The sequence below is a fragment of the Carassius auratus genome, chromosome 38 (genome assembly GCF_003368295.1).
Source record: "Carassius auratus strain Wakin chromosome 38, ASM336829v1, whole genome shotgun sequence".
NCBI classification, from domain to species: domain Eukaryota; kingdom Metazoa; phylum Chordata; class Actinopteri; order Cypriniformes; family Cyprinidae; genus Carassius; species Carassius auratus.
In genome coordinates, this window is record NC_039280.1 from 13,314,977 (window position 1) to 13,339,192 (window position 24,216).

The 24,216-nt window shown below is 36.0% G+C and overlaps 1 protein-coding gene across 2 annotated transcripts in view; it reads left to right on the forward strand.

Moving 5' to 3' along the window:
- Positions 1 to 24,216, forward strand: part of atrnl1a (attractin-like 1a) — a 300,556-nt gene that overhangs the window by 97,630 nt on the left and 178,710 nt on the right. For both annotated transcript variants that reach the window (XM_026224245.1, XM_026224246.1), the window contains exons 19-20: positions 3,872 to 4,090; positions 4,195 to 4,332. In XM_026224245.1, the coding sequence (XP_026080030.1) occupies positions 3,872 to 4,090; positions 4,195 to 4,332 (357 nt within the window). The remainder of the gene's footprint in view (positions 1 to 3,871; positions 4,091 to 4,194; positions 4,333 to 24,216) is intronic.

Consider the following 24,216-nt stretch of genomic DNA (forward strand, 5'->3'; position numbering starts at 1 on the left):
ACAATAAACATCATTAAGGTCAGCTCTCTGATGGAAGTGAATTGCTAGAGGATATCTTTTCCTCCTCCAAGGAGTCAGTTCCTGGGCAGAGCAAATATTTTGCTGCGTGATTCTTTGGTTTGAAAGGCCCCGAAGATGTAGCTGTTGTGATGGAGGATAATTTAATTAGAGAAAGAACAGTTTTCATATTTAAACAAAGCTCCAGACAGAGATAAAGAAACAGTATGACAGCATGATAATATGCACCTAATCAAAATGGAAATGAACTTGTTCACTGCTTCAATATGCTTTGCAAGTATAGCCTTTTGAATTCAGAAGTTGAGATAATAGAAATATCGTACTGTACAATGCACCAGCGTGTCGGCCGCGTCCATTGTGCTGTACTGTTATGGTAAGTCTTTTTTTGTTTTTTTGTTTTCAAAAATGTTTTGAAGTCTTTGTTATTATTCAGCCTAAAAAGACACAGACAAAAAAGATTCTTCAGGCAAAAAGTAAAGCTGTATGGTGAGCCTACATTTGTCATAACTTTCCTTTCTGTTCAAAATTATCTTACGATTCTATTATTATTATAATTTTTTGGAAGTCATTGTGGATAAGATTTTCCACATAAGAAAAGTTTTGCAAAAGTATTTTAAATTATGAACACTATTGTCAAAATGTTTAAGGTCGGTCTCATGCTCACCATGGAATTTTTTTTTTGTGATTTTTGGTAAAATTACAAATGTCTTTGTCACTTTCAACCAATTGAATACTGCGTATCTTTGTTGAAAAAAATATTAATTTATTTTTTTTAAAACACACACACACACACACAAATACAGAAGATGAGTACTTCAGTTTTATTTTGCGTGGCCATTTCAAGATCACATACCCAAAGACTTGCCATCAGCAGTCGATGCAAAACCCATTATTTTCCATTTTGAGGGGGATGTTCCTCCCTTGATAGCTATGTAGTTATGTATGTGTATGTATTTCCTCTCTCAGAAAGTCACAGACCATCAATAACTCACTAATAAAATCTTTTCTTTTCCGCTTTATGCTTGTTAATACTGACTGCAATCTATGTGACAGGTGTCCATGTCCCTGGTGGACATTTCCATGAGACAGATGTTGTCCTAACTACAGACAGTTTTCATGTTGACATTTGGCCAGACATGCCTTGAACAGATTATAATTTATAGTTAAATTTATACATACGTCAGTACTTGTGTTAAAGGCTTCATCTGAAGGAATAAAACAAAAGAGTTACATTGATGTGTGATCATGTATGGTATTAATAATGTCCCCGCATATAGTTATGAAAAACATAGGTAAATTAGTTTTCATAGCTACTGGAGATTTCACAAAAAGTCTTTTTTTAAAAGTCTAATAGCTTAAAGAGTGCCACTTAAAGAGTGCAACTCTCTATGTTATAATAAGGGCTTATTTCTAGATTTAATTTGGAATTTTTAATGACCTTTTGTGAAGCTTCATACTGAATGTGTGTAAAGACCCATCAGTGTGCTTATTAAGTGAAGGCAAGTGGTACTTTTTAGAAAAAAGAAGAAAAAAAGCATCACATTGAGAATGTCATATAGATTTGCATATGCAATGAATGTGTAGGTGTCCTTGGCTAAAGATAATCCTTCGATCTTTTGCTAGAACACAAAAAGGGAAAGGAGGGAGCGAGAGAAAGTGATAGAGGAGGAGATGAGAATTGTGTTTGTAATTATGAAACACCTCTGTAATTGTGCAGAATACATGGCATAGCAAAATGAATCATTGTACTGGGCTCGAATAATGCTGGAGGAGTGAGGGGCTTCTGGGTAGAGAGTTCACCTAACACATCTGTGCGCTGTGGAAATCTAGATCAAGAACGCAAAAGAACATGCAAATATGCCCAGAACTTCTACAGATTATGTCAAAAAACTTTTCACATTTCTTTTTTCTATGTGATGCATTATTCATTTAGATAAGATGTTTGTATACATCCTGCATCAATCAAAACAGCTTCAATTCCCCATGTCAGTGTTTTTTTTTTTTTTATAATTATATTTATATATCTATTTATATATTTATATAATATTTAATAAGTAATTTTAAATATTAGTTTATTTTATCTTTTATTTTACTCTTATGAACAATATTTTAAACCTGCAGTTGTGATAATGGCCTGAAAGACTCCTTGTAGGAGTAACTTTGCCTTTACAATTTCTAAACAGAATCTCTTTGTGTCTCCAAACAGCACATTTTAGAATATTATAAGGTAGGTCAAACACTGTGGCACTTGAGAGAGTCTTATTTTCACTTCTGAGTATCACACTGGCTGTGGCAGCGTTCTCTCAGGGTGCCTTTCTGCCCGGTTTTTAATGACACTCTCCACATCTTCTAGAATCTGCCCTCGCCATTAACCCTGAGACACTTTTTGACCCTCACGCTGTCTGAGGACCCATTAGACGGGGTCTGGTTGAGGGGTACATTGATGGACGCTACTTCTGTCCCTATTGGCTGCATACATTTTCTGTTCCCACACACGCAAATGTCTAAAAATGAAAGGAGGTCATTACTGAGGGGTTTAGGAAACTTTGTTATAGACAACCCCTACTGGCAGAGAAAATGTAAATCATATGAGACTCTCCCATGTGTCTCAAATGTCTAGCACTCTGAATGTCAGACACTTTGTATGAATACACATTCATAATGTAATGGCACAAAACTCGATTAATTTTGAAATGAAAAGGTCAGATACTAACACGGAGTTGCAGAACATTTCAGTGCTTGCAGTAAAACTGATATAGAAAAATTCTGAATATAAACTAGTTGCTGCAACTTCTAGGAGCTGCTAACACTTTGCCACATGTCTTACGTATAAATCTGGCAGTCTTGTAAGTTTCACTGACAGACCGTGAAAATGCATTTGTATTCTCTAATTTTTTTCATTATTTCATTTAGATAAATTAAGCTGGTCTCTAGGCTTTTATTGTTCTTGTTTTATGTCTCTCTTTTTTTCTCTGTCAGCTCCAGTGACTGTCACTGCACTTTTTACATGTACCTACTGTAGATCAATAAGACCGCTCCTGTGGTGGTCTGTTCTATTGGGCTAAACAACTAATTAATTGCTTGACAATAAAATAAAACGACAACAACAACAAAAAAAAAACATCACTTTAAATGCCATATTTCATGCACACTTCAGTGGAAAGCTTTAAAGCTGGTTGTTTGCACTGAAAAAGACAGACCCTTGTAAATAGGCCCATGTGTGTGGGCTGCCTCTACTCAGACATGGAGTTTGTGAGTAAGCAGCAAAGCGGAACTGCTGTTTCACTGTGCGTCAAGTATGTAATGTATGTATCTGATCTTATATACATAACCAAAATGTTTTGCTACTTGCCTGCCGCAGATGTTCTCTGATGGCCTGATGGCTTTACACATAGTAATGTTACTTGCTATTTTACTGCTTAGTTTAAAGGTTACCAAGTTATTTGAGTATTTATTTACTATTATAGTATTTATTAAATATACAAATAAATATTGACTGCACTTAAATATAAATAATTATTATACGTTTGTAAGTGTAATTGTATTTTGATCAAATAATGGTTTGGAAGATGGACTCTCTAATTATTATTATCATTTTTTTTAACCATTTTATATAATAATAATAATAATAATAAGTATAATAAAAGTAAAATAGTGTAGATTTAATATTAGCTTTTTATATTTATAGTTTTCAATTTAGTTTTAGATTAAGCAATGTAATGTACTTTTTGCAATAACAACACTGATCGCTACTGATGTGATGGTGACGGTACATGAGGATGAAAGGGTTGGCAAATACTCAATTATCTTGAACTAGTTCATCTAAAATTGATTAAGACTTCTCTCTCTTTAGCTCAGAACTGCTCAGGTCATCGTACATGTGGTCAGTGCCTGGAACATCCTGAATGCGGTTGGTGCGGAGACCCTACAGACACAGGTCAGGGCCAGTGTATTGAGGGATCATACCGTGGACCAATGAGAAGCCTGAGCAGACAGAGCCGAGAGAGGGTATTGGACACAAGTGTCTGTTCAAGAGAAAAGGGCTATAACTGGGCCTACATAACCTGCCCAGGTAAACATAAAAACACACGTTCACACATATATGTACTAAACAGCAGCCGTTTGTGAAAAAAGTCGAATCAAATTAACACACACTCCTCTCACTGTATGTTTCAGCATGTCAATGTAACGGCCACAGTACGTGTGTTAACGGCAGTGTGTGTGAGCAGTGCAAGAATCTCACAACTGGGCCGCAGTGCCAGATCTGTCTACCTGGTTACTATGGAGACCCCACAAATGGAGGGAAATGCCAAGGTGAGATATTTCTTTTTATGCGCATGTGTACATGTATTTGTCTGTCTGTTTGTGTGCTTGTATGTATCTGCGTTTGAAAATCAGTCTCTCTTTTAAGCTTGCACGAATTTGTCTCTGTGGAACAAGATATATTTAGCAGAATATCCAGATGTTGTTTCCATAGAATGAAAATAAATAATAAATATGGCTATCAAGCTACAAAGAACATAAGTAACACAAAAGTAGTCCATTTGATCGTGCCATACATTCCAAATATTAAAACCGCAGCTTAATATGAAGAGAACAAAGCAAAACTTGAAGGGATAGTTCATTCAAAAATTACAATTGTGCCATTAATTACTCGCCCTCATGTCGTTCCACACCTGTAAGACTTTATTTCATCTACAGAACACACAAAAAATATATTTTTGTTGATATCCGAGAGCTTTCTGACCCTGCATAGACAACAATGGAAGACCCAGAAGTAGTAAGGACATCCTTAAAAAAGTCCATGTAACATCAGTGGTTCAACCATAATTTGAAGCTACGAGAATACTTTTTGTGAGCAAAGAAAAGAAAAGGAACAACTTAATTCAACATGCATCATGATAATCTTGTGAATGGCAGCGAAGACTGACCCAGAAAATAAGAAATTGTTTAATAAAGTTGCTATTTTTGTTTTATTTGCAAAAAAAAAGTATTCTCGTAGCTTCATAAAATTAATTTTGATCCACTGATGGTACATGGACGATTTTAATAATGTCCTCACTACCTTTCTGGGTCTTAAACACGGTAGTTCCGTTGCTGTCTATGCAGGGTCAGAAAACTCTTGGATTTCATAAAACATATCTTAATGTGTATTCCAAAGATGAATGGTCTTACCAGCTTGGAATGACTTATTAATGACAGAATTCTAATTTTGGGGTGAACTATCCCTTTGAGTTATCAGTCATTAAAGATAAATACGCTGTGCCTGTTACATATATGAATACGGTAATTCCTCAAATAAAAACCGGTAGTCAAATAAACGCTTGGCCTCTGATAGTGGCCGGGGGCTTGGTCAACACGGACAAATAAAGGCCGGGGGAAATTTTGTGGATAATCTCATTGTTAGAAACTAAGGTAGTGCTAAACGTAAAATAAAGTGCAAGAGGAGGATCTGGAATAAATTAGGAGTTTACTTACAACGAAGGAGGATAAAGACAACAGACTAGATTACATTCAGCAGTAACACATTTAGGTTAGGTTACAACCATCTACATTGAAAAATACAAACAATCACGGACGAGGGAGAACTCAACAGAACGGGTATTTAAACAATGGTGATGAGGGGACTGGAAACAGGTAGGAAGAATCAATTAACCAAAACTAGGAGGAAGGTGACCAAAAAAGGAAACAGAAAGTCCATAACCGTGACACTCATAAGTGCCTTTCATATAATGTGCATTCAATTTCATCGTAATGTACAGGTGCCAATAGGGGGTAATAGCAACACTGGATTTAACATGGGTCTCATTTAGTGCCAGTGACGGACTTTTAAACAACTTTATTGAAAATGAACTTGAGAAGCATGGCATCCAGACGAAAATTAAAATTAAACAAAGAGTTTTAGGGCCCTATCTTGCACCCAGCGCAATTGACTTTGTACACCGACGCATGTGTCATTGCTATTTTGCACCCACGCAAAGCGCGCTTTTCCCTCCACAGAAGCACGTCGCTAAACTAGTGAATGAACTTGCGCTCCCTGGGCGGTTCAGCGCAAAAAAGGAGGTGTGTTCCGGTGCAAACAATCCCTGGTGCTATTTTGCTGTTCCATTAAACAATTGCGCCACTGACCAGAAAAAACCTAGTCTAAAGTCAGTGGCGCGTTGTTTATTATGCTATTTTAAGGGCGCATGCTTGACCATAATGTATAGCGTGCACAACGCGCATACACTTTGCTCATGTAATCTACACAGATGCAACAGTTATTTTTGCAAATCATAAATTGTTACACTAAAAAAATATTAACACATGAGATGACGGAAATCATTGTGGTGTGCCACGAAGATGTGAAAAAATAGGCATAGATCTAGCTTACAAATTATTCAGGCTAATTGTAATAATTAAGGATCAGACCTGTTTGCCCAATAGTGGCAAGACATATATGTATATAAGGACATCTGACAAATTGGTTTGGCTGTGAACCGCTCCTGGCGTGCGCCTGGTAAATAGCTACGCTATAATAATAGCAATCCATAATGGAACTTGCGCACCTGCTTTTAAAGGGAATGTTGGATGGCGCTCTGATTGGATTATTTCATGTTACGCCCAAACCACACCTATGAATAATGAAGCTACTTCAGACCAACCCATTTTAGATTTGCGTCGGGCGCAAGAGCCATTTATCCCGCCGGGAAATAGCAACAGCGCCGAGACCCACCCACAAAGTTACTTGCGCTTCGCGCTTTGACACTTGCGTTTCAGATCGTTAAAATAGGGCCCTTAAAGTATGCGGAGGAAGACGAAGAGGAGCTGTTTAACAAACTCACTGATGGTGAGGATGGTGATTTGAGCAGGAGGACTGACTACCAAATATTATGTTATGGGTAATAACACCATTTCATTTATCAAGTTAAGCTGCAACGATGTTATTTTTAAGCAGTTTTGTTCAGATTTTTCATTGCAGCTGAATGCTATTGGATACCAGCAGTTGACTATGCTATCAGGACTTTTGTCTTTTGACTTTAATCAAAGTTACAGTATCCAGAGTAGCATTACTAGGGCTGGGTATTGTTCAAAATCTTTTGATCCGGTGCCAATTTCGATACCTCAGTTTCGATACCGGTTCCTAACGATACTTTTTCCGATATCATATGTTTTGAAATCCATTTCAACATTAGCACAAATACATTAAACACAAAACTTTTATTTTTCACCTTAATTAAAACAAATTCTGGTAACACTTCACACTCAGGATAACATTATTAATACAACTGGTTGTGCTTTTTGGATAGGGGTGTGCTATTCAGCGGTGGACTGGGACCAAAAAGTTGCCCAGGCTTTCTGGCCCACAGCAGCCCACCACATCATAACGCAAAAGCCCCTGTTTTTATGTCATTTATTAATTTTATTTTTAAGGAAAAACAGTTTTAAATTTTCAATTTTAACCAATCGGGCAACTGATCCTCCGTTGAAAAAAAAAAAGAACAACAGCTGTTAATTTAGCGACTCCAAGTGAGCGATACATGCTCATCAAGACACAAACATTCTTCTAGAACTCACTCTTTGCATTCAGTTAGCAGATCCATGCGAATCATGCATGAAATAGACTCAAACAATAGCTTTATGTGCTTTACAGATGAACTTGAAGTCTTTATTCATTCGAGATGTTCAATAATAGCTCATCTTTGACTCGGTAATACAAGTTCATGATCAGATTAGTGAACCCATGATTCTTTTGAGTCAATGTTTTAAAATAATAATTTATTTTGTTTAACGAAACCAGTGTGGAAACCAGTGTTTCACAAATAGATCTGAGGTGCAGGGCTCGCAAAATCGTTAGCCCCACCTCCTTGGGCTATTGTGTTTTCCAGTCCGATGGGCTATCGTGAAAAGTGATGTAAAATTACTAACTTCACTTGCTTCGCGTTGTTCACTCGCTTGAAGGGGTGAAACGGATCATAGCCGATCGTTTGCATTTGTTTCTAAATATTGCTGATTCAAGCGTTTTAAACAATTCACGCGCGTTCGGAGCTTGCGCTCACTCATTCAAAGCATGGACTGTGAGCAGCATTTCAGACAATGCGCGTACAGATAATGAATTCATCTTTCAAGTATCGAAATTCACTGTACCGGATAAATCTGTCTCTCTCTCTCTGTTTTTTAGACGACGTGAAAGGGGCATTTCAAGATACGCAATAGAGTAGACCAAACTAAACAGGGAGGGAGGGCAAAACACTCATCCAAACAAATGCATCATTAACACCAGCTTTGGTTGCACTCTTGGTACTTTTGGTAACACTCGGCATGACTTTAATAAAGTGTAGCCGGAAACGTTTTGAGAAAAAACAACTACAGTTGTGTTGTGTGACTGCGTGTTTTTTCAGAAATCCTCCCCGTCCCGTCCCGTCACGTGGTGGTGGACAGCCAATCACGGCGAATTTGGGTCCTTACATGCACGTATGCTACAAGCTAGTGATCGACCGATGTATCTGTTTACCGATATTTTCCCCGATATTTAAGCATTTTTCCATAATCGGGTATCGGTTTTGTAATATCGGATTCGCCGATTTACGGCGCCATCTTGTGGCCGTTTTGAGATTTCCGCCATTGCAGCCCGGGTGTCTGAGGAGATCAGTCAACAACAACTCAGTGCACAGGTAAATATATGTTCTACTTGGTTTGCTTTAATTAATCAACTTTATTTAACATAACAGACATGCACAAATGAGATCTGAGACATAAATTCCTGATATAGTTAATTTATGCAGCTTGTTTCTAAACAATTGAGACGAACTCATTGAGTCACGTAGTGTAATTCATCATGTCCTGCCCCAATAAAGTACGTATCTTTACATGAATTAAATAAAACAGACATGAATGAGTGCATGTTGAAAATAAAAGCGTTGAATTTAATTCTCTATCTGTTGTATTTGCTCACCATTAGTCTAGAAGAGAAAGTTTGTTCATATTGCTTAGCAACTGACGGATGATCTGGAGGCTTAAGCACGGCGACTGAATGAAACTTTTGACAAGATTATCTTGTTTAAACACCCTAGATTATATTATCATTTACTACATAACAATTATTTCGCTAATACACATATAAATATAGCCTACCGCTTTGTGGAAATTAATTATTTATTATCTCCATGCGCGATCGCGGTTGATTAAGTTATAGTCAAACAGCACTTTGTCAGTTGGCATTTCATGATTTAACGTTAGATTAAATTTAGATCATAAAATGCCAACTGACAAGTGCTGTTTAACTTTATATAGCTAGTCTCGGGAAAAAAAGTTAGTTCATATTGCTCAGCACCTGACTGGGTTGATGATCAGGAAGCCTCAAGCAATGCCACTGAATGAAACTTTTGACAAGATTATCTTGTTTAAACACCCTAGATTATATTATCATTTACTACATAACAATTATTTCGCTAATACACATATAGGCTACATATCCCGCTTTGTGGAAATTAATTATTTATTATCTCCATGCGCGATCGCGGTTGATTAAATTATAGTCAAACAGCACTTTGTCAGTTGGCATTTCATGATTTAACGTTAGATTGAATCTAGATCATAAAATGCCAACTGACAAGTGCTGTTTAACTTTATATAGTCTCGGGAAAAAAAGTTCGTTCATATTGCTCAGCACCTGACTGGGTTGATGATCAGGAAGCCTCAAGCACGGCCACTGCATGACATTTTTGAAGGAAGCAGGCTTACAGGGCAGAATGCTGAAAGACTCTGTTTTCTACACTAAAACCTAGTTCTGCTTAGCTGGGAGTAAATAGCTATGCACTCCTAAATAGCCCTCCCGCCCCCACCAATATGTTAGAATCATTTTTGTGCTTTATTTTTTTACCTGTTTTTATTTTTTTACCTCATCAAAGCTTTTATTTTAAAACAAAGACACTTAGTAACAGTGCACTTAAATTTTTTGGACTCAGATCCCTCTATTTATTTGTGTATAAATATAATGTTTTTTTTTTTTTGTATGCAAGGGGGGAGTGATTGTTATAAATAAAATGTTTTTTTCAGCTCATTTGTGTTGTAATAATTGTCAGAAACAGAAGTATAACAGTAAATAAATATCGGTTCTGCATATCGGTTATCGGGTACATAAACATACAAATAATCGGTATCGGTATCGGTTATAAAAAACCAATATCGGTCGATCACTACTACAAGCTCACACAGACACAGCCGCATGGCAAAAAAAAAGAAAAACGTCCGCTTGGCATTTGGCACCGAAAGATAAATAATTTTTCGATACTCATAGTATCGAAGTTTTTCGTTCGATACCATAAAGGCATCGAAGTTCGGTACCCAGCCCTAAGCGTTACTTCAGATTTTTTGTTGTTTTCATATATGAAATTACATTTGGTTCAATAATAATGAACAAAACTTTATAAAACGGAACGTAACTTTTTCAGAAACTATCAAAAATATGCCATTACAAAAGAAGAAAAACACAATGAAAATGAAAAAATGAATTTTAACAAGCTCTTCAAATATGCTCAATTCTTTGTTAATGTTTTTCAAAGACTTGTTTTCGCTAATCTGGGATTCGGAATTCATTGCCACAGATTTGCTTATGCTTCGCAGTTTTTCGTTCGGTGTTTTGACACAAACTTCTCGTGGGGGCGGGCTTAACTGTGACGAAAAACACCAAACAAAAAACTGCGAAGCATAAGAGAAATCTGTGGCAATGAATTCAGAATCCACTATTAGCGTGAAAAACATTAACAAAGAATGAAGCATATTTGAAGAGCCTGCTAAATTTCTGCGACTGAAAATTTTTTTTCCATTGTGTTTTTTTTTTTCTTTTGTAATTGCATATTTTAAATAGTTTCTGAAAAATTTACGTTCAGTTTTATAAAGTTTCGTTCATTATTATTGAACCAAATGTAATTCCATATTCATACTGTTAACTTGTGTAGCTCAGAGGAAAAAAAAATATTATTTTTTTTTTGTCACATTCATGCTAGTTATAGATACTGTCTGTAACGTTAATCAGATACTGGTGTGCTGCAAACCAGAAATATGTTTTACATAGCTACCGTATGCTCTTATTGTGATCTACCAGCAATACTGTAGTAGCTGTATTTGAAATGAACACTTTGTTCATTTACAGGGTTCAAACTGACACAATGATGGTGTTTTTTATTAACGTAATTCTGACCTAAGTTCCTTTTTCGCCCTTCTGGCTGTTGTTGTATATGGTGATTTTTTTTTTATATTTCTCAAAAAATGTATGATCTCTGTTCACTGGAATGCTATCTCTTTTAATTTAAAACAGTTTATTTAAAAAAATTATTTATCAAACAGATGGAATTAGAAATAAAGGCCTGCCTCTAATAAAACCTGCTTCAAATAAAAGCCTAATACCTTCTGCAGTTCAGGTAAATAAAGGCCCCAGTTTTTATTTGAGGAATTACGTTATGTGAGAGTGTGTGTGTTTATATTCATATTATATATACATATATACGTTTGTGATTTTACTACAAAGGACAGCAAGTGTGCCTCTACCAGACTGACTAGAGGGAAGCATAATACTTATTAAATCTTTTAATTAATGTGTGCATACATGGATAGACTCTAACCAAAACATTGACACTATATTTTTTGTTTTAAATGCCATATTATTTCAGATCAGTTATGGCCTGAATGATTGTTAAATATATCGCCATGGCAGGTTGGTTGTGCAGAGTGAGAATTCTGTTGAAATTTGAGACTGCTGGACAAGATAATGAGTGAGGATGTCCAATTTCAGCCTGGACAACCTGCTAAATAACATAATTTTAATGGAAGAAAAAATCATTGGTTTGGAAAGGTATGAGACATGAGTAGAGGATGCAAGAACTTTCATTATTTGTTAAACGACCCCTTTAAGGTGTACGTGTGGCCACACACTATTTCAAACTGAAATCGATGTAGAAGTTAATTCATAAACAGTCTTCATGCATCCAGATGTACTAGTGGATATCCCAGTGTCCCCCATCTAATTTTTTTGTAATGGTTAGTGTGGCCATATTTCATTACGAGTGCAGTATTCAACCTGATGCAAATTGTATTGATTTGATGTTGGCTCCTCGTGTCAGTTCTTCACTTTTCTCCCAGTTTCCAATCACTGAGTTTATATACAAGCTTCATCACTCTTAGAGATGAAACTGCAGCGAGAGCTAAAGAAAGGCAGCAGAGAGGCGAAGAAGCACATGGAAGGTGGTGTAATAACATCATTCTCTGTCGGACAGATGTGCGTTTTCTCCACATTCTGTGACGTTAAATCACTCTTAATCATTTTCTTATTTCCTGGAGTTGACTGCCGCCCCACCTCCTTGCCTATACGAGCGGTCCAGTGCTCATAGGAGAGATTTGATAGATGTGTGGCCCTCCACATCTCTCAAGGATACACGCTCTCCTTCCTGTTGAATACCTCCGTGATTAAGAGTGCTTTATTGACTGCGTCTTGGTGTAAATGTGCATGTGTGTTTAATGCTCTGATTGTGGCTGCCGCTAATCCAGCAGTGTCATTTTTCAGAGTTAGTGAATGGAGGAGATTTACCTCACCTCGTACACTAATACGTTTAAGCCACTGATCTGTGTTAGATTAGACGAGGAGAGATGAAGAGCATCCCACTGTGTGGAGAACAGGGGAGGCTGAATGGATATCTCTCACCAAGTGTGTGCGTGTGTTGTCTGAAGGAGAAAAGAGACAGGCCATCAAAGTAAAAATCGGGGTAAAATATGACACGTGGCCGGCTGCCCTTGACGGGAGAGAGAAAACAGTCTGTGGAAAATGGAGGACATGTGTCCTTTTGAAACGGCCCACTTAGTTAGAGGACAACAGAGGGCAGACAGAGTCCTGGGATTTTTTATGTTTTTTAATGTGTTTGAATATTTAATTTGGAATTCATGCTTTTCAAATTTGCTAATGTCTGTCTTGTGTGCATGTACATACTTTTATATATATATATATATATATATATATATATATATATATATATATATATATATACACACACAAGTGGTGGTCATATAATTAGAATATCATCAAAAAGTAGATTTCACTAATTCCATTCAAAAAGTGAAACTTGTATATTATATTCATTCATTACACACAGACTTATATATTTCAAATGTTTATTTATTTTAATGTTGATGATTATAACTGACAACTAAGGAAGATCCCAAATTCAGTATCTCAAAAAAAATAATATTGTGAAAAGGTTCAATATTGAAGACACCTGATGCCACACTCTAATCAGCTAATTAACTCAAAACACCTGCAAAGGCCTTTAAATGGTCTCTCAGTCTAGTTCTGTAGGCTACACAATTATGGGGAAGACTTGACAGTTGTCCAAAAGACAACCATTGTCACATTGCACAAGAAAAGGATTGTGAAACAAAACCCATTCAAAAATGTGGGGGAGATTCACAAAGAGTGGACTACACCTTGAGTCAGTGCTTCAAGGACCACTACGCACAGACGTATGCAAGACATGGGTTTCAGTTGTCACATTCCTTGTGTCAAGCCCGTCTTGAACAACAGAGAGCGTCAGAACTGTCTCGCCTGGGCTAAAGACAAAAAGGACTGGACTGCTGTGGAGTGGTCCAAAATAATTTTCTCTGATGAAAGTAAATTTTGCATTTCCTTTGTAAATCAGGATCCCAGAGTCTGGAGGAAGAGAGGAGAGGCATACAATCCACGTTGCTTGAGGTCCAGTGTAAAGTTTCCAGTCAGTGATGGTTTGGGGTGCCATGTCATCTGCTGGTGTTGATCCACTGTGTTTTTTTTAGGTCCAAGGTCAACGCAGCCATATAGCAGGAAGTTTTAGAGCACTTCATGCTTCCTGCTGCTGACCAACTTTAGGAAGATGCAGATTTCATTTTCCAACAGGACTTGGCACCAGCACACAGTGCCAAAGCTAACAGCACCTGGTTTAAGGACAATGGTATCCCTGTTCTTAATTGGCCAGCAAACTCGCCTGACCTTAACCCTATAAAAAAATCTATGGAGTATTGCGAAGAGGAAGATGCGATATGCCAGACCCAACAATGCAGAAGAGTTGAAGGCCACTATCAGAGGAGCCTGGGCTCTCATAACACCTGAGCAGTACCACAGACGGATCGACTCCATGCCACTCCGCATTGCTGCAGTAATTCAGGCAAAAGGAGCCCCAACTAAGTATTGTACTGCTGTACATGCTCATACTTTTCATGTTCATTTCTAAAAATCCTTTCTTTGTATTGGTCTTAAGAAATATTCTAATTTTCTGAGCTACTGAATTTGTGATTTTCCTTGGTTGTCAGTTATAATCATCAAAATTAAAAGAAATAAATATTTGAAATATATCAGTCTGTGAGTAATGAATGAATATAATATACAAGTTTCACTTTTTGAATGGAATTAGTGAAATAATTCAACTTTTTGATGATATTCTAATTATACGACCAGCACCTGTATGTGTGTGTGTGTGTGTGTGTGTGTGTATATATATATATATATATATATATATATATATATATATATATATATATATATATATATATATATATATATATACACACACACACACACAAATGGAACACAGGATGACTTTAACTAAAAACTATTTTAAAAAAACTATTAAAAATTATAAATCTAATTTTAAAGACACACACAAAAAGGTTTTTGGAAGATGTAATGTGGTCTGGAATCAGAAAATTAATCTAATGGTATTAAAGGTGCAGTAGGACATCTTGAAAAATGCTAACTTCAGCCTGATAGCACTGAAAGCGAATGTCCTACCCTCACTGCAAATTGTTGTCCAAAGCCACGCCTCCTGAACCCATATATGCACATAGACCAGATGACCATAGACAACATTACTACAATACATCATGTGTCATTCACTGGTGAGAAAACTTTATAGTACAGTTGGTAAACGTACTACAGATGGGGTGGTGTTGGTGCAGTGAATAAGACTGTGAGACACCAATGTAAAGCAATCTGAGCAAGACACTTAACCCCTAGTTGCTCCAGAGGCTTGTGACCTCTGACATATATAGCAATTGTAAGTCGCTTTGGATAAAAGCGTTAGCTAAATGAATAAATGTAAATGTACTACAATACCAGGAAGGAAGGTCAGGTTGTTAATGTTTCAGGGTCCCCGCGGGTCCTTAAAAAGTCTTGAAATGTCTTAAATACAATTTTCGATTTTTAAGGTCTGAAAATGTCTTGAATCCTGGAATTTTCCATATGAATGTCTTAAATTTCATGTGGGATCTTAAATTTCATGTCCGACTCGTCATTTTTATTTATTTTTTCAACCGCAATTTGACCAGCGTAACATTTGGGGGCAGCACTTCGTGGGTGCAACCTGCATCATTCCATAGGTGACATACGAGTAAGTGATTGATGAACGCGTTGCGTTGATGGTTCGCCACCACGGCAGTTTGCGAAATCGCAAGCATGGGCAAAGACGATAAAGCTGTGGACAAGAACACGATTGTCAGGTCTCGCTATCTTGGTTCTCAGTTTTTGAGCCCCTCAACGGCAGAAGACTTGCTGTAGCACTTTAAGGTAAGACTCTAAAAGTAACATTTAAAATTATTTGAATATGTTAAAATGCTTCATGTGTTTTTGTTATTTCCTAATGAATATTTGGGACAATATATCGATGCGTCACAATTCTTGGATTGATTTAAATTTTTTCTGAATGCATTGTGAATTGATTCTGAGCTTAGTTTTTGCACATTGCGCTCTAGGCTAGTTTTTAACCGAACACTCAAATGCTCATGACGAAGAGCGCTCGTGCGTTCTGCTGAGTCTGATTATGTAATTGATATGCTTTTATGACGCGAGATTAATGTAAACGCCCCACTGCAAACACCCTTGTACTTCGCTTCAACCTTTTCGAACTGTATTTTATTATTATTTTATAGTAGGTTCAAGTGGTGTGTGTCAGGCATATAAATCATGCAGTGGCATTTGCTGTTAAAAACTAAACTAAAAATTGATTCGAGAGAGAATTGCGATGCATTCAGAAAAATTGGAATCGATCCAGAATAATTTCTCGATTCAAAATGCATCGATATATTGTCCCAGCCAATCAGTTAAAAAAATGTTGTGGGTGGGTGACATCTAGGACTACTGCATTATGGATGGAAGGCAGTGCTGTAAATAACTTTATTATATAAAGCATTCAATATGCATTATGCTTCTTGCATTTTTTTTATGTGAAAAGTAAAATTGAATTGAATTAAATAATGTAGCCCAGTTGGTTAGACTCCACATATCTGTTTTGTGCTTCTCAATTTTAGGGTAACAACGTTGGCACTGAACCCTATCACATAGGCCCAATTTGTGAGCATTCACTATTATGGCTTAACTTGTTTCTTAAACATTTTTTCTTTCAAATCAAGGACCACTTAGCCAATAGAAAAAAAAAAAACTTGACATATTTGGCTTAATGATCATCCCTAATGCATGTAAAAATGTAGGCCATTTTAGTCTTCTGAAACCATGGCTAACTTCACCTGCTAATAATGTGCATGATTCGAAAACAAGTCATGAGAAGTGAATTGGAAATGTTCAACGGTGTCACAGTCCATGTCAGTCATTTTGGTTGATGACTTTTGCTCACAGACCCTCCTTGGTAATCTGGCATACGTCCAGTGGTCCCCAGACCACAGTTTGAGAATCACTACTTTAGACAAACCATCTAATCTAGTGTTCCTGTAGCTCAACTGGTAGAGCACTGATCTAGCAAGCAAGCAAGTTTGGGGGTTCAATTCCCCGGGAACACATGATATGTAAAAATTGATAGCCTGAATGCACTGTAAATCGCTTTGGATAAAAGCGTCTGCTAAATGCATAAATTTAATCTGAGTGAGCATGAATGAAAATGTTATCATTCTTGAGGTGGACTTTGTTTTGATTTTATTTTTTTATAATTTCAGGAGGGCACCAAGGAACTTAATTTAAGGAACATGCTTTCTGTGTCAATGGATGTATCCACAGTAAATTGGAAAGTCATGGATCTCCTACAACTGGAACATGCGATAAATTTCTGATCCTGATCTTTCCTACAATTGTCTGTCATTCATTAGGTCTATGCATAGATTATTGAATATGCTTGCATTTATCTGTGTCTGAAATGACATAGAAAACACTAATCAGACCCTGAACAACATTTTCTTGGGGGAGAACCCCCAAACCTAGCTCAAGGCTATTAGGCAGCAACATTTAACCATAATTTAGAGCAAGTATGATGAAATGGGCTTTTGTAATGTCCTGGGGCTGTCTTCCATGTCTTTTTCAAACTGCTATGAGGGGCCAGAATTTAGAAATTACCTGAAGTACCTTAAAGGCTGATAGTTTATACATAGTCAACCATGTCAGGGTTGTAAGGTCAATCAGCACTTGGTATAAAAGTTTTCGCGCCCCTTTGACCTGTCTTGAGCGTGGTTGTGATGAGTTGTGCCACACTAATGCTTCGCCACATCAATCTGTGTTGTCGGACTGAACATTTCCCTTTTTTTTGTTTAGATAAAGTCTTAAATTTTCCTTTTAGAGGACTTAAAAAGGTCTTAAAAGTCATTAAATTTGCTGTTAAAAATGTGAAGATACCCTGTGTTTGCCTGTCATGTCTGCATAACTTATGTGAACGTGCTGATGACGTATCCTGTCTGTACAAGGTATGTAAATACATATGATGACAGACAGGTAGGAAAGTCAATCAAAATGCTCGGATCATAATGCTACACACAGTTTCAAAGCAGATAATGCATGTGTTTCACATGTAATAGAAATAACAAGCCAGAGAGCTGACTATCAAAGTGAAAATCCACTCTAATGAGCTGATTCGTTTGAACAAATCAATCTGGTTGATTAACAAACAACAAAACTTAAACTTTTATGCTTGAATGCTCACAAATGATCTGTTTGAGTTGGTATTATATTTGATACACTCGATTTCATTCACAAAATGGTACCAGAGCATAAATTGAGAATGGAGTAATTTTGTTATTTGGTTATTAAAGTAATTTGCCTTTTAATTTTATTTCTTTACCACCACATTTATAAGCAATTGCAAAAGTTATCTTTGCATTAGGACTGATTTTGCCTGATGCAATAACAATATTGTGGTTATTGTCATATATTGTGAAGTGAATATTTATTGTACATTGTATTGTGAGGCAATTGACGATATCCATGCATAATGCTCATTGAATGTAACAGCATTAAGTATAATGAACAAACTAATGCATGTAGAATGTGTTGTAGTGTGTATTTAGCATGGTAGCAGTTCCCCCTTTCCAGCTCAAAATCTTGCAGTTTCCATACCTCATTATGGTTTTAATTGAAAGTGGCTTTGTGTAAATAGTCATACTTGGTTACCATACTCGGTGGTGTTTATCTGTGTACTTGTTTGTGGACATTTTATGTTTTTTTTTGTTTGTTTGTGTACCTGGCAGAGTCATTTTGACCCTACAGCAGTGCTATTCCTGGCCTCTGACTGGACAAACACATGCACACAACACTGTTTTTTCCCGTTCTTTATTTGACCTGTATAAGTCATTTTCTGCTTGAGGTCTAAAACACACACCTGTTCAGTCACCCAACATGACAGCCAAAACTGGACCTTGAGCATGAAAACGTGAAAGTTTTGAAATAACATGTTAATTTCCATGCAAACTTCATAATTTTCACAATTATGGGCATAGTTTACCAAAAATGTAAAATCCTGTAATCATTCACTCATCCTCATGTTGTTCCAAACCTGTATGACTTTCTTTCTTCTGTGAAACATAAATACATTTTGAGAAACATCTGTGTTTTTTAGTCATACAATGAAAGTCATCAGTAATCACCAAAATGGTTCAATTTTTAAAATATCTCAATTTGTGTTGTGCCGAAGAAAGAAAGTGATACAGGTTTGAAAATATGTGAAAGATTAAATTTTAAAATTTTGGGTGAATTAGCATCTTAAGTCCATCAGGTGAATTTCAAGCCTCCTTAATCAGAGACAAAGTTGAATCTCTCATAGATTATATTAACGTGAACCTGTAATATTAGCTTTAAAATCCATTTAAATCTGTTTTAGCTTTGTAAACTTTGTTGCCTCGGTTACAAGATAATTGAAAGCACTCTCACTCATTATAGTGTCTGATGAAGGTTCCCTAATGATTGTGAAGCTGGTGGAACTAGTATGACAGTATACAATGATTATAATGAACATTTGGGAGGTGCATGTTCAAACAACAGTGCTACAGGTAAGCAGTTGTTTGTCCGCTCTTATTCCTGGATAGTTTGTGGTATCTCCTGATCCTAAATTCCAATTTGAGCTGTTTGGAAAGAACCAAAGAGGGATTTAGTGAAACACTTACTATCTCTCTTTTACGTCCTCATAGTCTCTTTCTCGCTTTATTGCCGCCTCCTATTTATGTCTGCATGAATCCTCATTAGAAACATGCTAGTAGTCAGCCAATCATTTCCAAGAAACCCTGCCCAATGATGATGATTCACTTTACTCATAGCATTTGTACTGCACTGATGCACCAAGCCATTTGTGGCTGTTTGATGCCACACATAAACTCATTCATATTTAATAGGATCTGTGGATAGGTACATGAAGACCGGTATATCTGTGTATGTATAGTATGCATATTTCTGTCCTAAAGTGTCAAGTATCATTTTTGTTCATCATTCACTCCCATGTATCAGCACTGCTGGCATCACTCTCAGTGAGTACGAGCACATGGTGGCAGTCGTATAAAGCAGACAGGAGGGGAAACTCTAACACTAAGCGCAGATAGAGGAGAGCTCCGCTCCGAACATTTGCCTCCTCCTAATCTCTTTAGGATCTGTTTGAGATGGCAGTTTGAATTTGCACACAGTGAGGTTTCAGCAGCGCCTGTCCCCTCCATGCTCCTCATCTCCAACAAAACAACTGTGGCATCTAATCATGTTTTGCCACATCCAGTTTGTGTTGTACAAGCTTCTGTTGGGTTTGGGGTGTATTAACAGAAGGTCATACTCGACATTTCTTATAAATGCTTCATTGGAACATGTGCATTATATTAGATGTTACGTGTATATATTTGTTTCATTATTAGTTATATAATATTAAATTAAAATGTATTATAAATCAGGTTTCATAATTTCTAAATTATTTAATAATAATAAAAATAATATTGTATTCAAATATAATGTGTTAGTTAATTCGTAAAAAATAATGAATTATAAAGATTATAACAATAATTTTATTAATAATAATTAATATTAGAAAAATTTATTCTAGTAAAAAGACAAGTGTATATATAACTTATAACATTTCTACAATAAAATGCATAAAGCATTACAATATTGAAATCATAAACTAACATTAAAGGGTTAGTTGAACCAAAAAGGAAAATAAGCGTGTGTTTTACTCACCCTTGAGTCATCCTAGGTGTTAGAGCTGCAGGATTAATCGTTCAAAGATCGCGATCTTAATTCAGACACCCATGCCATCTCATTTCTAATTGACAATGATTCCACTGAGTCTGTTAAACTTTTTACAAAGTCTCACCGGATCATTCACATCTGTGTTCGCACTGCCGCTGATACAGAGAGCAGTAACCATGTTTGGTTAAGAAACGTCTTCAAAAACATTCAGTCATTCATATTATCACAGAAATACTGGGGTAAAGTTTATAGTTCAGATATAACATTGATGTCTATGGCAGTGATCAAAATAGAACAAATCCCCTTTTGAAAGTAAATGCACTTCAAATAACGTTTATGTCTATTGCGCGAATGTCAAATGATGTTAAAATGTATTTGTCAATGAATGAATTATTAATTCAAGAGAATTGTTCAAAAACGCTGATTCTTCCAGTAATGGAACAAGTGAAGTATTTTTATGAGTGATTTAATTATAATTAATTAATAATAATAACAGTAATAATAATACATATTATTGATAAAATATAATAATTTGTTGTGATTATTATTATTATTATTATTATTAATAAAAAAATAATAATAATAATTATTATTATTATATAAATTATAACATTGTTATCATATTAATAATAGAAAAATAGATCTCAGTGAAAAGATAAGTATATATATATATATATATAAATTATATATAAAACATTTATATAATTAAAATTATCATTTTGTTTTTCCCAAAATATTACATAACAAGTATATAAATAATAATAATAATAATTATATTTATTATATATTTATTTTAAATATTTTATGTGTTTTATGTTTGTCTATGTAATAATAAAAGCTGCTATAATTTATAAAACAAATTCATTTTATTTTGTTTATTTTAATTTTATTTTATAATTTTATTTTATTAGTAGATGTTACATGTATATTATGTATCTGTGTATAAGTTTCCCTGGCAGATCAGCAGTGTTGTATAGTACACTAGGACAGTATGTGTCCTTTAGCTCCTGATGTCCCTGTACAGTGGCTCAGTCTATGTGATGTCTCTATGGAGTCGGCTGGCAGCATCTGCTGTATTTGGCTCAGGATGGTAGCACATCACTGTGAGCTGACAACGGAGGTCATGGGGACCACAGCACCAGGCTCACCTTCCTATCCATTAATTAAAACCTTTTGCCCTATAGAGGTGAGTGAAGAAACACTTACCTGGATCCAGTTTACTTAGAATGAACATGGCTTCTGCCATTACAAATGTATGTGTGCTTTATATAAAAGCGAGTTAACTATTTTCATGTTTGTGTCAGACATGTGAATATTACATTTAGGGCCCTATCATACAACCGGCGCAATGCAACACAAGCCGCAGCGCAAGTGTGTTCGCATTTTCCTGTCCAGCGCCACATCGTTTAATAAGCAAATGCATTTGCACTCATTTTTGCGCCCATGGTCGTGCTGGTCTAACAAAGAGGTGAGTTCAGGCGCATTGCTAGCACAATGCTATTTTAAGGAGCTGAAAATAGACTGCGCCATAGACCAACTCAAACCTGGTCTAAAGTCTGACGCAACGTTTTTTCTTTGTCATTTAAAGAGCGTGTTAGTATAGGTGGGTCCACAACGTCCATACACGCCGCTTATTAAACACAGCAGCAAACAAACATGCAAAATATTAAAAATGAAAGGATTGCAATGCATATAATTTTTTTCTGTAGGATATATATATGCGCCTACATGTCATAATGGATAGTCATCACGTATCAGAATAAGGCTATCTATTTGCTTGCACACAATCAGCTCCGTTTCATCTCGGAGATGCGTTCTTTCTTTGCACTTGCCAAATTCCACCGTGTAAATAGCAAATCCGTCATGGCACGAGCACAGTTGGCTCTTAAAGGGAGTGAAAGATGAGACTGTGTTTGGTTTATTGCACATAACGCCTAAAAAACACCCATTACTCATTAAAAGAATAGGGACAACCCGTTTAGACCATGTGCCTGGGCGCGCCAACTGTTTTTCTGTCATTAAAATTGCAAAAGTGGATTTGGACGCACCCTGAGTGCAGCTGCGCCGTGCGCTTTACACTTTGCATTTAGATCGTAAAAAAAAAAGCAGCCTTTTTCCTCTTCTTTTTTTCTTTCTTTCTTTCTCTCTTTCTTTCTTTCTTTCTTTCTTTAATTGAAACGTTTCTTGACATCTGAAACCAACATAAATGCCTAAGTACTTGCATAATTCTTTTATTTACAAGCATACACTTGCACAAAAAGAGCAAATGAGATTTGAGGACTTTGCCAATGAGTTTGCATGTAGATAGATGATATAAAGATGTTTGACATACTGAACAGTTTTCACTTTTTAAACAATGCACCATGTCAATTTAGCAGTAAAAGCCTCTTTGCATTATCAGATTTGACTTTCAGCCAGATGAAAACTCAGAATGAATTGCATCTGAGCCATGTTCCTTTCAAGACTGGTTTAACTTCCATCAGCTTTAATGTCATCTGTGTGTGTGTTTGTTTTTGTTCGCGCATCTGTTTGTTAGGATTTGTGAAAGCCTTCACTCTGGTTTTGTCACTTATGTTCCACGGTCTGTTTGCATACAAATATCAGTTTATCTCTTCTATCTCCTTTTATTTGTGTATTTATTTCCTTTCTTTCATTAAGTTTTATTGTGGCTCTAAATGAAGCATGTCAGATATATGCTAATGTTTGTATGCGTTATGAAAAAGTTTTGTTAGACATGGTTAGGTGACTACTTTCATTGTAAGCGTATTTGTGAGTGTGTGTTTTGTCATTTCCAGGGCCTAAATGACTTTTGGCAGAAATATTTATGAGAGTGTACTTGTACGTGTGCGCATGTGCCTACATGTGTGAGTGAGTGTGTTTGTAGTCCATCGCTTTCAGAGTAAGTGCTGAAACAGCAGCTCCAGGCAGTGCTGTTTCTCTGCTGTAATGTGAGTACATTTTACACATCATAATTTAGCTATAAATCTTTCTGCAGCATGCACAGTGCAGCCACCGACACTGCTGCAGCCCGTCCCCACAGTCCCGTAAAATTGACACGCATACTGATGCACAAATGAACACATACGTATAATGTGTAGGAGCATGCATGTACACATATGAGTTCATTGTGAAAATAAAGTGTATGCACATACTGTCATGATTTGAAGCCTTATATGTTACTGCACTCTTTAATGCACTGTTTGATATTAATGTGTGCTAATATTTTGTCCTGCATCAAACTTTACAATTAGTATTGTAAACTGTACATTTTCTGTGGAAAAGGGTGGACTTCATCCTTACCTGGATTAATATATAATATATCATATCATATCATCTCATATCACACAATATAATATAATATAATATAATATAATATAAAACTAATTATATTTAGTTTGTAACAGAACTGTAAAAAAGTATCATGTTTTTTTTTGATAATTTAACTTTAGCATCATAAGAATGAATTAACTCTAGAAATATATTCAAAAAGAAAACAGCTATTTTAAATTGTAATATTTCACAGTATTGCTATATTTTTGACCATGTAAGATAATGTAAGTGACTTCCTTCTAATCTGACTAGCTAATAATAATAATAATAATAATAATAATGTGTGCATATCAAATGGTGTTAATGATTGCCAGATGAATGCTTAAAAAATTATTAGTACATCTCTCTTCTTATTTCATGTCCATAGCATAAACTGTGTGAAACAACACTTTAACACAATATGAGCACTCATAATAGTGATAACAACAGACCAC